This window comes from Salmo salar, chromosome ssa12 (genome assembly GCF_905237065.1).
Source record: "Salmo salar chromosome ssa12, Ssal_v3.1, whole genome shotgun sequence".
NCBI classification, from domain to species: Eukaryota; Metazoa; Chordata; class Actinopteri; order Salmoniformes; family Salmonidae; genus Salmo; species Salmo salar.
In genome coordinates, this window is record NC_059453.1 from 6,957,540 (window position 1) to 6,972,967 (window position 15,428).

At 43.2% G+C, this 15,428-nt stretch overlaps 1 protein-coding gene across 1 annotated transcript in view; it reads left to right on the forward strand.

The window, feature by feature from the left end:
- Positions 1-15,428, forward strand: part of LOC106593331 (protein sidekick-1) — a 607,750-nt gene that overhangs the window by 370,451 nt on the left and 221,871 nt on the right. The window contains 1 exon segment of the mRNA XM_045692043.1: positions 10,061-10,144. Within this exon segment, the coding sequence (XP_045547999.1) occupies positions 10,061-10,144 (84 nt within the window).

Sequence of the window (15,428 nt, forward strand, 5' to 3'; positions counted from 1 at the left end):
ACTGTACTGGGTACAACACATCTCACTGTCCTGGGTACGACACACCTCACTGTACTGGGTACAACACATCTCACTGTACTGGGTACAACATATCTCACTGTACTGGGTACAACACATCTCACTGTCCTGGGTATGACACACCTCACTGTCCTGGGTACAACACATCTCACTGTACTGGGTACGACACACCTAACTGTACTGGGTACAACACATCTCACTGTACTGGGTAAAACACACCTAACTGTACTGGGTACGACACACCTCACTGTACTGGGTACAACACACCAAACTGTACTGGGTACAACACATCTCACTGTCCTGGGTACGACACACCTCACTGTACTGGGTACAACACACCTAACTGTACTGGGTACAACACACCTCACTGTACTGGGTACAACACACCTCACTGTACTGGGTACAACACATCTCACTGTCCTGGGTACGACACACCTCACTGTACTGGGTACAACACATCTCACTGTACTGGGTACGACACACCTAACTGTACTGGGTACAACACACCTAACTGTACTGGGTACAACACATCTCATTGTCCTGGGTACAACACATCTCGCTGTACTGGGTACAACACACCTAACTGTACTGGGTACAACACATCTCACTGTCCTGGGTACGACACACCTCACTGTACTGGGTACAACACACCTAACTGTACTGGGTACAACACACCTAACTGTACTGGGTACAACACATCTCACTGTCCTGGGTACAACACACCTCACTGTACTGGGTACAAAACACCTAACTGTACTGGGTACAACACATCTCACTGTCCTGGGTACAACACATCTCACTGTCCTGGGTACAACACACCTAACTGTACTGGGTACAACACATCTCACTGTACTGGGTACAACACACCTAACTGTACTGGGTACAACACACCTAACTGTACTGGGTACAACACATCTCACTGTCCTGGGTACAACACATCTCACTGTACTGGGTACAACATATCTCACTGTCCTGGGTATGACACACCTCACTGTCCTGGGTACAACACACCTAACTGTACTGGGTACGACACACCTCACTGTACTGGGTACAACACATCTCACTGTCCTGGGTACGACACACCTCACTGTCCTGGGTACAACACACCTAACTGTACTGGGTACAACACACCTAACTGTACTGGGTACAACACATCTCACTGTCCTGGGTACGACACACCTCACTGTACTGGGTACAACACATCTCACTGTCCTGGGTACGACACACCTAACTGTACTGGGTACAACACATCTCACTGTACTGGGTACAACACATCTCACTGTACTGGGTACAACACACCTAACTGTACTGGGTACAACACACCTAACTGTACTGGGTACAACACACCTAACTGTACTGGGTACAACACATCTCACTGTCCTGGGTACAACACACCTCACTGTACTGGGTACAACACACCTAACTGTACTGGGTACAACACATCTCACTGTCCTGGGTACAACACATCTCACTGTCCTGGGTACAACACACCTAACTGTACTGGGTACAACACATCTCACTGTACTGGGTACAACACACCTAACTGTACTGGGTACAACACATCTCACTGTCCTGGGTACAACACATCTCACTGTCCTGGGTACAACACACCTAACTGTACTGGGTACAACACATCTCACTGTACTGGGTACAACACACCTAACTGTACTGGGTACAACACACCTAACTGTACTGGGTACAACACATCTCACTGTCCTGGGTACAACACATCTCACTGTACTGGGTACAACATATCTCACTGTCCTGGGTATGACACACCTCACTGTCCTGGGTACAACACACCTAACTGTACTGGGTACGACACACCTCACTGTACTGGGTACAACACATCTCACTGTCCTGGGTATGACACATCTCACTGTCCTGGGTACAACACACCTAACTGTACTGGGTACAACACACCTCACTGTACTGGGTACAACACATCTCACTGTCCTGGGTACAACACACCTAACTGTACTGGGTACAACACACCTAACTGTACTGGGTACAACACATCTCACTGTCCTGGGTACGACACACCTCACTGTACTGGGTACAACACATCTCACTGTCCTGGGTACGACACACCTAACTGTACTGGGTACAACACATCTCACTGTACTGGGTACAACACATCTCACTGTACTGGGTACAACACACCTAACTGTACTGGGTACAACACACCTAACTGTACTGGGTACAACACATCTCACTGTCCTGGGTACGACACATCTCACTGTACTGGGTACAACACATCTCACTGTCCTGGGTACGACACATCTCACTGTACTGGGTACAACACATCTCACTGTCCTGGGTACGACACACCTCACTGTCCTGGGTACGACACACCTCACTGTCCTGGGTACGAAACATCTCTCGGTACTGGGTACAACACATCTCACTGTACTGGGTACAACACACCTCACTGTACTGGGTATAAAACACCTCACTGTACTGGGTACAAAACACACCTCACTGTACTGGGTAAAACACACCTCACTGTACTGGGGTCGGAGGCCGAGCAGTTGCGATGCCAGGTTGAGATGCTACCAGTCAGGATGCTCTCGATGGACCCACACTTCCTTTTATAATATTACATACATTTAAACACACACACATTCCTTTCTGTTATAATACATTCACCATGGTTCCTTTCTGTTATAACACATTCACCATGGTTCCTTTCTGTTATAATACATTCACCATGGTTCCTTTCTGTTATAACACATTCACCATGGTTCCTTTCTGTTATAACACATTCACCATGGTTCCTTTCTGTTATTACACATTCACCATGGTTCCTTTCTGTTATAACACATTCACCATGGTTCCTTTCTGTTATAACACATTCACCATGGTTCCTTTCTGTTATAACACATTCACCATGGTTCCTTTCTGTTATAACACATTCACCATGGTTCCTTTCTGTTATAACACATTCACCATGGTTCCTTTCTGTTATTACACATTCACCATGGTTCCTTTCTGTTATTACACATTCACCATGGTTCCTTTCTGTTATAATACATTCACCATGGTTCCTTTCTGTTATAACACATTCACCATGGTTCCTTTCTGTTATTACACATTCACCATGGTTCCTTTCTGTTATAACACATTCACCATGGTTCCTTTCTGTTATAACACATTCACCATGGTTCCTTTCTGTTATAACACATTCACCATGGTTCCTTTCTGTTATAACACATTCACCATGGTTCCTTTCTGTTATAACACATTCACTATGGTTCCTTTCTGTTATTACACATTCACCATGGTTCCTTTCTGTTATAACACATTCACCATGGTTCCTTTCTGTTATTACACATTCACCATGGTTCCTTTCTGTTATAATACATTCACCATGGTTCCTTTCTGTTATAACACATTCACCATGGTTCCTTTCTGTTATAACACATTCACCATGGTTCCTTTCTGTTATAACACATTCACCATGGTTCCTTTCTGTTATAACACATTCACCATGGTTCCTTTCTGTTATAACACATTCACCATGGTTCCTTTCTGTTATAACACATTCACCATGGTTCCTTTCTGTTATAACACATTCACCATGGTTCCTTTCTGTTATAACACATTCACCATGGTTCCTTTCTGTTATAACACATTCACCATGGTTCCTTTCTGTTATAACACATTCACCATGGTTCCTTTCTGTTATAACACATTCACCATGGTTCCTTTCTGTTATAACACATTCACCATGGTTCCTTTCTGTTATAACACATTCACCATGGTTCCTTTCTGTTATAACACATTCACCATGGTTCCTTTCTGTTATTACACATTCACCATGGTTCCTTTCTGTTATTACACATTCACCATGGTTCCTTTCTGTTATAACACATTCACCATGGTTCCTTTCTGTTATTACACATTCACCATGGTTCCTTTCTGTTATAACACATTCACCATGGTTCCTTTCTGTTATTACACATTCACCATGGTTCCTTTCTGTTATAACACATTCACCATGGTTCCTTTCTGTTATAACACATTCACCATGGTTCCTTTCTGTTATAACACATTCACCATGGTTCCTTTCTGTTATAACACATTCACCATGGTTCCTTTCTGTTATAACACATTCACCATGGTTCCTTTCTGTTATAACACATTCACCATGGTTCCTTTCTGTTATAACACATTCACCATGGTTCCTTTCTGTTATAACACATTCACCATGGTTCCTTTCTGTTATAACACATTCACCATGGTTCCTTTCTGTTATAACACATTCACCATGGTTCCTTTCTGTTATAACACATTCACCATGGTTCCTTTCTGTTATAACACATTCACCATGGTTCCTTTCTGTTATTACACATTCACCATGGTTCCTTTCTGTTATAACACATTCACCATGGTTCCTTTCTGTTATTACACATTCACCATGGTTCCTTTCTGTTATAACACATTCACCATGGTTCCTTTCTGTTATAACACATTCACCATGGTTCCTTTCTGTTATAACACATTCACCATGGTTCCTTTCTGTTATAACACATTCACCATGGTTCCTTTCTGTTATAACACATTCACCATGGTTCCTTTCTGTTATAACACATTCACCATGGTTCCTTTCTGTTATAACACATTCACCATGGTTCCTTTCTGTTATAACACATTCACCATGGTTCCTTTCTGTTATAACACATTCACCATGGTTCCTTTCTGTTATAACACATTCACCATGGTTCCTTTCTGTTATAACACATTCACCATGGTTCCTTTCTGTTATAACACATTCACCATGGTTCCTTTCTGTTATAACACATTCACCATGGTTCCTTTCTGTTATAACACATTCACCATGGTTCCTTTCTGTTATAACACATTCACCATGGTTCCTTTCTGTTATAACACATTCACCATGGTTCCTTTCTGTTATTACACATTCACCATGGTTCCTTTCTGTTATAACACATTCACCATGGTTCCTTTCTGTTATAACACATTCACCATGGTTCCTTTCTGTTATAACACATTCACCATGGTTCCTTTCTGTTATAACACATTCACCATGGTTCCTTTCTGTTATAACACATTCACCATGGTTCCTTTCTGTTATAACACATTCACCATGGTTCCTTTCTGTTATAACACATTCACCATGGTTCCTTTCTGTTATAACACATTCACCATGGTTCCTTTCTGTTATAACACATTCACCATGGTTCCTTTCTGTTATAACACATTCACCATGGTTCCTTTCTGTTATAACACATTCACCATGGTTCCTTTCTGTTATAACACATTCACCATGGTTCCTTTCTGTTATAACACATTCACCATGGTTCCTTTCTGTTATAACACATTCACCATGGTTCCTTTCTGTTATAACACATTCACCATGGTTCCTTTCTGTTATTACACATTCACCATGGTTCCTTTCTGTTATTACACATTCACCATGGTTCCTTTCTGTTTATAACACATTCACCATGGTTCCTTTCTGTTATAACACATTCACCATGGTTCCTTTCTGTTATAACACATTCACCATGGTTCCTTTCTGTTATAACACATTCACCATGGTTCCTTTCTGTTATTACACATTCACCATGGTTCCTTTCTGTTATAACACATTCACCATGGTTCCTTTCTGTTATAACACATTCACCATGGTTCCTTTCTGTTATAACACATTCACCATGGTTCCTTTCTGTTATAACACATTCACCATGGTTCCTTTCTGTTATAACACATTCACCATGGTTCCTTTCTGTTATAACACATTCACCATGGTTCCTTTCTGTTATAACACATTCACCATGGTTCCTTTCTGTTATAACACATTCACCATGGTTCCTTTCTGTTATAACACATTCACCATGGTTCCTTTCTGTTATAACACATTCACCATGGTTCCTTTCTGTTATAACACATTCACCATGGTTCCTTTCTGTTATAACACATTCACCATGGTTCCTTTCTGTTATAACACATTCACCATGGTTCCTTTCTGTTATAACACATTCACCATGGTTCCTTTCTGTTATAACACATTCACCATGGTTCCTTTCTGTTATAACACATTCACCATGGTTCCTTTCTGTTATAACACATTCACCATGGTTCCTTTCTGTTATAACACATTCACCATGGTTCCTTTCTGTTATTACACATTCACCATGGTTCCTTTCTGTTATAACACATTCACCATGGTTCCTTTCTGTTATAACACATTCACCATGGTTCCTTTCTGTTATAACACATTCACCATGGTTCCTTTCTGTTATAACACATTCACCATGGTTCCTTTCTGTTATTACACATTCACCATGGTTCCTTTCTGTTATAACACATTCACCATGGTTCCTTTCTGTTATAACACATTCACCATGGTTCCTTTCTGTTATTACACATTCACCATGGTTCCTTTCTGTTATAACACATTCACCATGGTTCCTTTCTGTTATAACACATTCACCATGGTTCCTTTCTGTTATAACACATTCACCATGGTTCCTTTCTGTTATAACACATTCACCATGGTTCCTTTCTGTTATAACACATTCACCATGGTTCCTTTCTGTTATTACACATTCACCATGGTTCCTTTCTGTTATAACACATTCACCATGGTTCCTTTCTGTTATTACACATTCACCATGGTTCCTTTCTGTTATAACACATTCACCATGGTTCCTTTCTGTTATTACACATTCACCATGGTTCCTTTCTGTTATAACACATTCACCATGGTTCCTTTCTGTTATAACACATTCACCATGGTTCCTTTCTGTTATAACACATTCACCATGGTTCCTTTCTGTTATAACACATTCACCATGGTTCCTTTCTGTTATAACACATTCACCATGGTTCCTTTCTGTTATAACACATTCACCATGGTTCCTTTCTGTTATAACACATTCACCATGGTTCCTTTCTGTTATAACACATTCACCATGGTTCCTTTCTGTTATAACACATTCACCATGGTTCCTTTCTGTTATAACACATTCACCATGGTTCCTTTCTGTTATAACACATTCACCATGGTTCCTTTCTGTTATAACACATTCACCATGGTTCCTTTCTGTTATAACACATTCACCATGGTTCCTTTCTGTTATAACACATTCACCATGGTTCCTTTCTGTTATAACACATTCACCATGGTTCCTTTCTGTTATAACACATTCACCATGGTTCCTTTCTGTTATTACACATTCACCATGGTTCCTTTCTGTTATTACACATTCACCATGGTTCCTTTCTGTTATAACACATTCACCATGGTTCCTTTCTGTTATTACACATTCACCATGGTTCCTTTCTGTTATAACACATTCACCATGGTTCCTTTCTGTTATAACACATTCACCATGGTTCCTTTCTGTTATTACACATTCACTATGGTTCCTTTCTGTTATAACACATTCACCATGGTTCCTTTCTGTTATTACACATTCACCATGGTTCCTTTCTGTTATAACACATTCACCATGGTTCCTTTCTGTTATGACACATTCACCATGGTTCCTTTCTGTTATAACACATTCACCATGGTTCCTTTCTGTTATAACACATTCACCATGGTTCCTTTCTGTTATTACACATTCACCATGGTTCCTTTCTGTTATAACACATTCACCATGGTTCCTTTCTGTTATAACACATTCACCATGGTTCCTTTCTGTTATAACACATTCACCATGGTTCCTTTCTGTTATAACACATTCACCATGGTTCCTTTCTGTTATAACACATTCACCATGGTTCCTTTCTGTTATAACACATTCACCATGGTTCCTTTCTGTTATAACACATTCACCATGGTTCCTTTCTGTTATTACACATTCACCATGGTTCCTTTCTGTTATAACACATTCACCATGGTTCCTTTCTGTTATAACACATTCACCATGGTTCCTTTCTGTTATTACACATTCACCATGGTTCCTTTCTGTTATAACACATTCACCATGGTTCCTTTCTGTTATTACACATTCACCATGGTTCCTTTCTGTTATAACACATTCACCATGGTTCCTTTCTGTTATAACACATTCACCATGGTTCCTTTCTGTTATAACACATTCACCATGGTTCCTTTCTGTTATAACACATTCACCATGGTTCCTTTCTGTTATAACACATTCACCATGGTTCCTTTCTGTTATAACACATTCACCATGGTTCCTTTCTGTTATTACACATTCACCATGGTTCCTTTCTGTTATAATACATTCACCATGGTTCCTTTCTGTTATAACACATTCACCATGGTTCCTTTCTGTTATAATACATTCACCATGGTTCCTTTCTGTTATTACACATTCACCATGGTTCCTTTCTGTTATAACACATTCACCATGGTTCCTTTCTGTTATGACACATTCACCTTGGTTCCTTTCTCAGAACAGAACACATGTTTTCAGTCTCAGATTAAATGAGTTTGTTTCCAGAGTCAACAATCAATAAGCACACACACACTTACACACCTCCACATATAACGCACCTCAAACAGACACAGCCCACGCCTCCTCTGTACGTGTGTATATGTGTGTGTGTTTGTGTGTGTGTGTGTGTTTATTGATTGTTGACTGGGTTACTCAATAGCTTTTGATGCTTCATGATTGCTGAGAGAGAGAGAGAAGAGAGAGAGAGAGGTTGGATAGCGCACTCTCAGAAGTACGCTAGTGCATTTTTATACTCCATCTCTCTATTCTCTCTATTCTCTCTCTCTCCTCTGTTCTCCCTCTATTCTCTCTATTCTCTTTCTCTTCTCTCTCTTCTCTATTCTCTCTCTTCTCTCTCTTCTCTCTCTCTGCTCTCTCATCTCTCCTCTCCTCTCTCTCTTCTCTCTCTCTTCTCTCTCTTCTCTCTCTTCTCTCCATTCTCTCTCTTCTCTCTCTTCTCTCCATTCTCTCCCTTCTCTCTCTTCTCTCCATTCTCTCTCTTCTCTCTCTTCTCTCTCTTCTCTCTCTTCTCTCCATTCTCTCTCTTCTCTCTCTTCTTTCTCTTCTCTCCATTCTCTCTCTTCTCTCCATTCTCTCTCTTCTCTCTCTTCTCTCTCTCTTCTCTCTCTTCTCTCTCTTCTTTCTCTTCTCTCCATTCTCTCCATTCTCTCTCTTCTCTCTCTTCTTTACTCTCTCTTCTCTCTATTCTCTCTCTATCTCTATCTTTTGACCAGATAACTGGTGTAGGCTAAGATGGTGTGTGTTTTGTGTTTGTGTGTGAGTGTGATGGCACGTAGGGAAAGGGTCTGTGAATGTGTACATCTGCCCTTCCAAACAATGAACAATGATCAAGTGTTACTAAAGCACATAGAGACGAACAAACAAGAGAGAGAGAGAGAGAGAGAGAGAGAGAGAGAGAAAAAGACAGCATGTATTAAAACTCTAAGCACAAGCCTGTCTCCCCTCCTAACAGATCCACCGTTTGCTGCTGTTCTGTGCACGCTGTGTGCGTTAGTGTGTGACGGAGATGAATGTTTCTGTTTTTATCAGTGTCATGCCAAGTGTCTCTCTCTCTCTCCTCGTTGTCTTGTCCACAAGGTACAGCAGGTTCGACACACACACACGGGAGGAGGAGTGTTTGTGTGTGTCGTCGTTGTCTGTGTGCTGAGTGTGGTTGGAGTTTTAGCTGAGTGAAGAGTCATACTTCAGTCCAATCCCCCGCTAGGAGTATTAACAATATGAACAACAACAGAACACTGTTCTGGACCCGCTGGTCTGTTGTGGCTGTTGCTCTCAGCTGGTGGAGATTCTCTCTGTCGACTTCCAGAGGAACACAGAATGGAGAGATAAAGAATAGAGGGAGAGAGAGAAATCTCTATCTCTCTCCATCTCTCTCTCTCTCTCTCTCTCTGACTGGTAATTTACATTTACATTTTAGTCATTTAGCAGACGCTCTTATCCAGAGCGACTTACAGTAGTGAATGCATACATTTCATACATTTTTCATACATTTCATACATTATTATTTTTTTTTGTACTTTTTTTGGTAATGACATTGAAGTATTGCTCTAACTAACTATTTTCTCTTGCTGTGTATGTTTCAGAGCCTCCATACTTCACTGCTGAACCCAGACTGAAGACTGTAGCAGCGGTGGACAGGAACGTCGACTTACACTGTCAGGCCAAGGGTAAGGCGCGTGTGTGTGTGCGTGTGTGTGTGTGCGTGTGTGTGTGTGTGTGTGTGTGTGTGTGTGTGTGTGTGTGTGTGTGTGTGTGTGTGTGTGTGTGTGTGTGTGTGTGTGTGTGTGTGTGTGTGTGTGTGTGTGTGTTGGTGTGTGTTGGTGTGTGTGTCGGTATGGTAAACACACACAAGGTGATTGATGAAGATAAACTTATTTTTGCTGGGTTACTCAATAGCTTTTGATGCTTCATGTGTGTGTGTGGCAATATCAATGAGCTATGAGCCCCACCCAACACTACATCTGTTTCCTGGGGTTCCATACAAAATCCCATCCCTACTAACATGGAGTCTTCCAATATGCCCATTCACACGAACCAACCATTCGGGACAGGCACTACAAAGCCAGCCCGATTACCATAGCTCTGGTCCTTATCCCAGCATACCCGGAAGCGACAGAGATGGAGAGAGAGGAGCAGAACCAAACAAACAACATGCTCATCCATAACATTGATAAGTACAATAAACATTGCTTAAATTAAACATGAACGCTTGTCTGTATAATAACCTGTTACTGACGGGTGGTAAGAATAAAGTGTGAAATGTATGTACTAAGATAGGGACGTTAACTTGTGTGTCGACCCACATTATTAACGCAGCTGATAACAGAGCAGGGAGGCGCGCTGAGTGTGTGTGTGTGTGTGTTAGTGTACCAAGCGCTGTCCGCGGCCAGTGATGGACTTCTCCGTCACATTACCTTCCTCCTCTCCTGAAGCGACCAGGTTCAGGAGCCGGGATAGTTAGTCCGCCGTGACGTTTTCTTTTCCTGCCTTGTGACGGACACAGAACCTGAGGGGCTGGAGCTCCAGATACCACCTGGTCACAGGAGAATTCCGGTCCTTCATGGTCTGGATCCAGGTCAGGGCTATGTGGTCCGTGTGCAGGTCAAATTCCCTCCCAAGAAGGTAGTAACGGAGGCTATCTAGTGCCCACTTTATAGCCAGGCACTCATTCTCGATTATCGAATACCTGGTTTCCCTGGGCAACAGCTTCCGACTCAGGTACAGCACAGGAAGCTCTTCTCCTGGCTCCCCTTGAGCCAGTACAGCTCCAATTCCCACAGCCGAAGCGTTCACCTGTACGAGAAACCTCTTCTGAAAATCAGGGCTCTGGAAAACAGGGAATGAGCACAGGCGTTTTTTCAGCATCATGAAAGCTTCCTCACTCTCCTCAGTCCACTTCACAGGGTTGCTGGCCACCTTTGAAGTGAGGTTGGTCAGAGGGACAGCGATGGTCGAAAACTGCGGAATGAATCTCCGGTACCACCCTGCCAGACCTAGGAAGGACTTCACCTTTTTCTTGGTTCTGGGTTGAGGGCTGTTCCTGATGGACTCCACTTTGTCCACCTGAGGCCGAACTTCACCCTTACCCAGCTGGTAACCCAGGTACTTTGTCTCCTGTTTTGCCGACTCACACTTCAGGAGGTTAAGCGTGAGGCCTGCATCATGGATCTTCCCCAGGACTCTGCTAAGATGCTGTATGTGCTCCTCCCAGGAGTGGCTGTAGATCACCACGTTGTCCAAGTAAGCAGCACAGCAATCGTCACAGTCCTGGAGGACCTTGTCCATCAGCCTCTGGAAAGTCGCAGGGGCCCCATGAAGGCCAAACAGCATAACCTTGAACTGGAACAGGCCCATTGGCATCCGGAAGGCAGTGTAGGCCTTCGATTGTTCGTCCAGGGGCACCTGACAGTACCCTTTGCAGAGATCCAATATGGTGATGTAATGAGCTCTCCCTATTCTCTCCAGCAAGTCGTCAATGCTGGGCATGGGGTAGGCATCAAACTGTGAGATGGCATACAACTTATGGAAGTCCATGCAGACGCGCAAAGAGCCATCTTTCTTTGGGACAATGACAATGGGGCTGCTCCATTCACTTGAAGACGGCTCGACAACATCCATCTCTATCCTTGAAGGCTACCACCAGCCTCTCAGGCACACGGTAAGGATGCTGGCAGACAGGGTTCTGGCCAGGCTTCAAACGGATGACGTGTTCCAGGACTTTGGTTCTTCCTGGTCTCTGACTGAAGAGGGCCGGATACCTGCCAAACAGCTGCTTCAGCTCATCTTGCTTGTCTTCTTCCAGGTGAGCCAGTATGACCTCCGCTCATCCTTTCCATGCCTCTGTGACCCCCCTCCGACACGTCCTCTTCTTCTACTCTGCGGACCAGAAAGGACTTCCCCTTGGAGAGTTCCTCTCTCTCCTCCCAGGCCTTGAGAAGGTTCACATGGTAGGTTTGCTTCTCCTTACCCTTGTCCGGGTGCAGCACCTCGTTGGTCACCGGACCCATCTTCCTCCCGATTAGGTATGGCCCTTGCCACTGCGCAAGGAGCTTGCTGGTAGACGAGGGAAGGAAGAGCAGGACGTTCTGTCCTGGCTCAAACTCTCTGTGGCAAGCGTGCTGGTAATACCCTCTCTTCTGGGCCTTCTCGGCTTGCTGAAGGTTTACCCTAGCTTCCTCTCGGTACCGCTCCAGCCTGTCTCGCATCTGGAGGATGTACTGGACAATCCCCTGTCCTGAGGTAGCTACTGGGGGACCTTCCCAGCACTTCTTCAGCAGGTCCAGTGGTCCCTGCACTGGCCACCCATAGAGGAGTTCAAATGGCGAGAAACCTGATGATGCCTGAGGCACCTCCCTGTAAGCAAAAAGCAGAAAGAATAACCACTTATCCCAGTCTTTACCAGTGTCGGCCACACACTTCCTCAGCATGTTCTTGTGCGTTTGATTGAACCTCTCTACGAGCCCATCCATTTGGGGATGGTAGGGAGTGGTTCTCAAGCCTTTAATGCCCAGCTGTTGGTGGAGTTGAACCATCAGTCGCGAAGTGAAGTTTGTCCCTTGGTCCGTCAGGATTTCATCTGGGATTCCTACACGAGAGAAGAGCTGAACAAGAGCACCGATTATTTTTGGAGTGGTTATGGAACGGAGTGGGAAGGCTTCTGGAAACCGGGTAGCATACTCACAGATCACCAGTATATACCCTTAACCTGCGCTACTCTTCTCCAAGGGTCCAACAATGTCCATTGCAATTCTCTTGAATGGGGTAGAGATAACTGGCAGTGAACATAGAGAAGCCCGGTCAGACCTATGGACAGCACTGGTTTTCTGGCATGTGGGGCTTGTTTTGCAGTATATTTGTACATCAGTATACATGGAGGGCCAAAAGAAACGGGAGCCTAAGATATGTCTTATGTTGCCCTAGATGGCCTGCCCATGGAACTGTATGTGCAAGGTTGAGAACAAGTGGTCTACATGTAGATGGCACCACTAACTTCCTGCTATCTGCCTCTGACCCAAGGTAGAGTATGTGGTTGTCTACTGTGTAAATCCCCCACATGAAGATTGGCTGTCCCCAGCTAAGGCCTTGTCAAACAAACCTTTCAAGGTTGCAACAGACTTCTGCAGTGTAGCAAAATTTTGTGGAACTTCCCATTGCACTTCTAACCCAGACACATCAGCAACAGGTACAGAGGTTCCCACATAGTTCTCAAGACGCCGCTGGCGGCGTGACTTTCTGGGCCCTTTGGTTCCCCCCTCACACAGACTATCACACAAGGTTTACAGAGGTTGTAAACCAGCTTTGGCCTGGGCACGAGTGACAACTGAGCATGACACGTGAACATCATACTGGCAAACTGATTGTTCATATAGCTGACCCCCCACACTTCCCAACAGATCAGAGAGTACAGGCACATCGCTCCCCAAAATCATCTCAAAAGATAGCTTCTCCATTACCCCAACTTTAAGGAGGTATTTCTGACCCTGAATCTCAACTGTGAGCTCATCTGTGGGCTGCTGCTACTGGTCACCGTGGACACATTGGATCAGTGTCTGGCGACCATAATCAATGTCATTAGCCTCTTACATCTAGACGTTCCGCTAGCGGAACACCTGCTCCAATATCCAATGAAAGGCGTGGCGCGAATTACAAATTCCTCAAAAATACAAAAACTTCCATTTTTCAAACATATGACTATTTTACACTATTTTAAAGACAAGACTCTCCTTTATCTAACCACACTGTCCGATTTCAAAAAGGCTTTACAACGAAAGCAAAACATTAGATTATGTCAGCAGAGTACCCAGCCAGAAATAATCAGACACCCATTTTTCAAGCTAGCATATAATGTCACAAAAAACAAAACCACAGATAAATGCAGCACTAACCTTTGATGATCTTCATCAGATGACACGCCTAGGACATTATGTTATACAATACATGCATGTTTTGTTCAATCAAGTTCATATTTATATCAAAAACCAGCTTTTTACATTAGCATGTGACGTTCAGAACTAGCATTCCCACCGAACACTTCCGGTGAATTTACTAAATTACTCACGATAAACGTTCACAAAAAATATAACAATTATTTAAAGAATTATAGATACAGAACTCCTTTATGCACTCGCTATGTCCGATTTTAAAATAGCTTTTCGGTGAAAGCACATTTTGCAATATTCTGAGTAGATAGCACGCCATCACAGGCTAGCTATTTTGACACCCACCAAGTTTGACCCTCACCAAACTCCGATTTACTATTAGAAAAGTTCGATTACCTTTCCTGTTCTTCGTCAGAATGCACTCCCAGGACTTCTACTTCAATAACAAATGTTGGTTTGGTTCAAAATAATCCATAGTTATATCCAAATAGCGGCGTTTTGTTCGTGCGTTCAAGACACTATCCAAGGGTGACGAAGGGTTACGCGCCCGACGCGTTTCGTGACAAAAAAAATCTAAATATTCCATTACCGTACTTCGAAGCATGTCAACCGCTGTTTAAAATCAATTTTTATGCTATTTTTCTCGTAAAAAAGCGATAATATTCCGACCGGGAGTCGTTGTTTACGTTCAAAGATGAAAGAATAAAAACATGGTGTCACCTCGTGCACGCGCCTCAGTCTCATAGTACTCTGACCGAGCACTATCCAAACGCGCTAATGTTTTTCAGCCAGGGCCTGCAAAGCCACGATTCAGCTTTTTGCCGCCTTCTGAGAGCCTATGGGAGCCGTAGGAAGTGTCACGTAACAGCACAGATCCCTTGTTTTGGATAGAGATGATCAAGAAGGCCAAGAAATGGTCAGACAGGGTACTTCCGGTACAGAATCTTCTCAGGTTTTGGCCTGCCAAATGAGTTCTGTTATACTCACAGACACCATTCAAACAGTTTTAGAAACTTTGGAGTGTTTTCTATCCAAAGCTAATAATTATATGCATATTCTAGTTTCTGGGCAG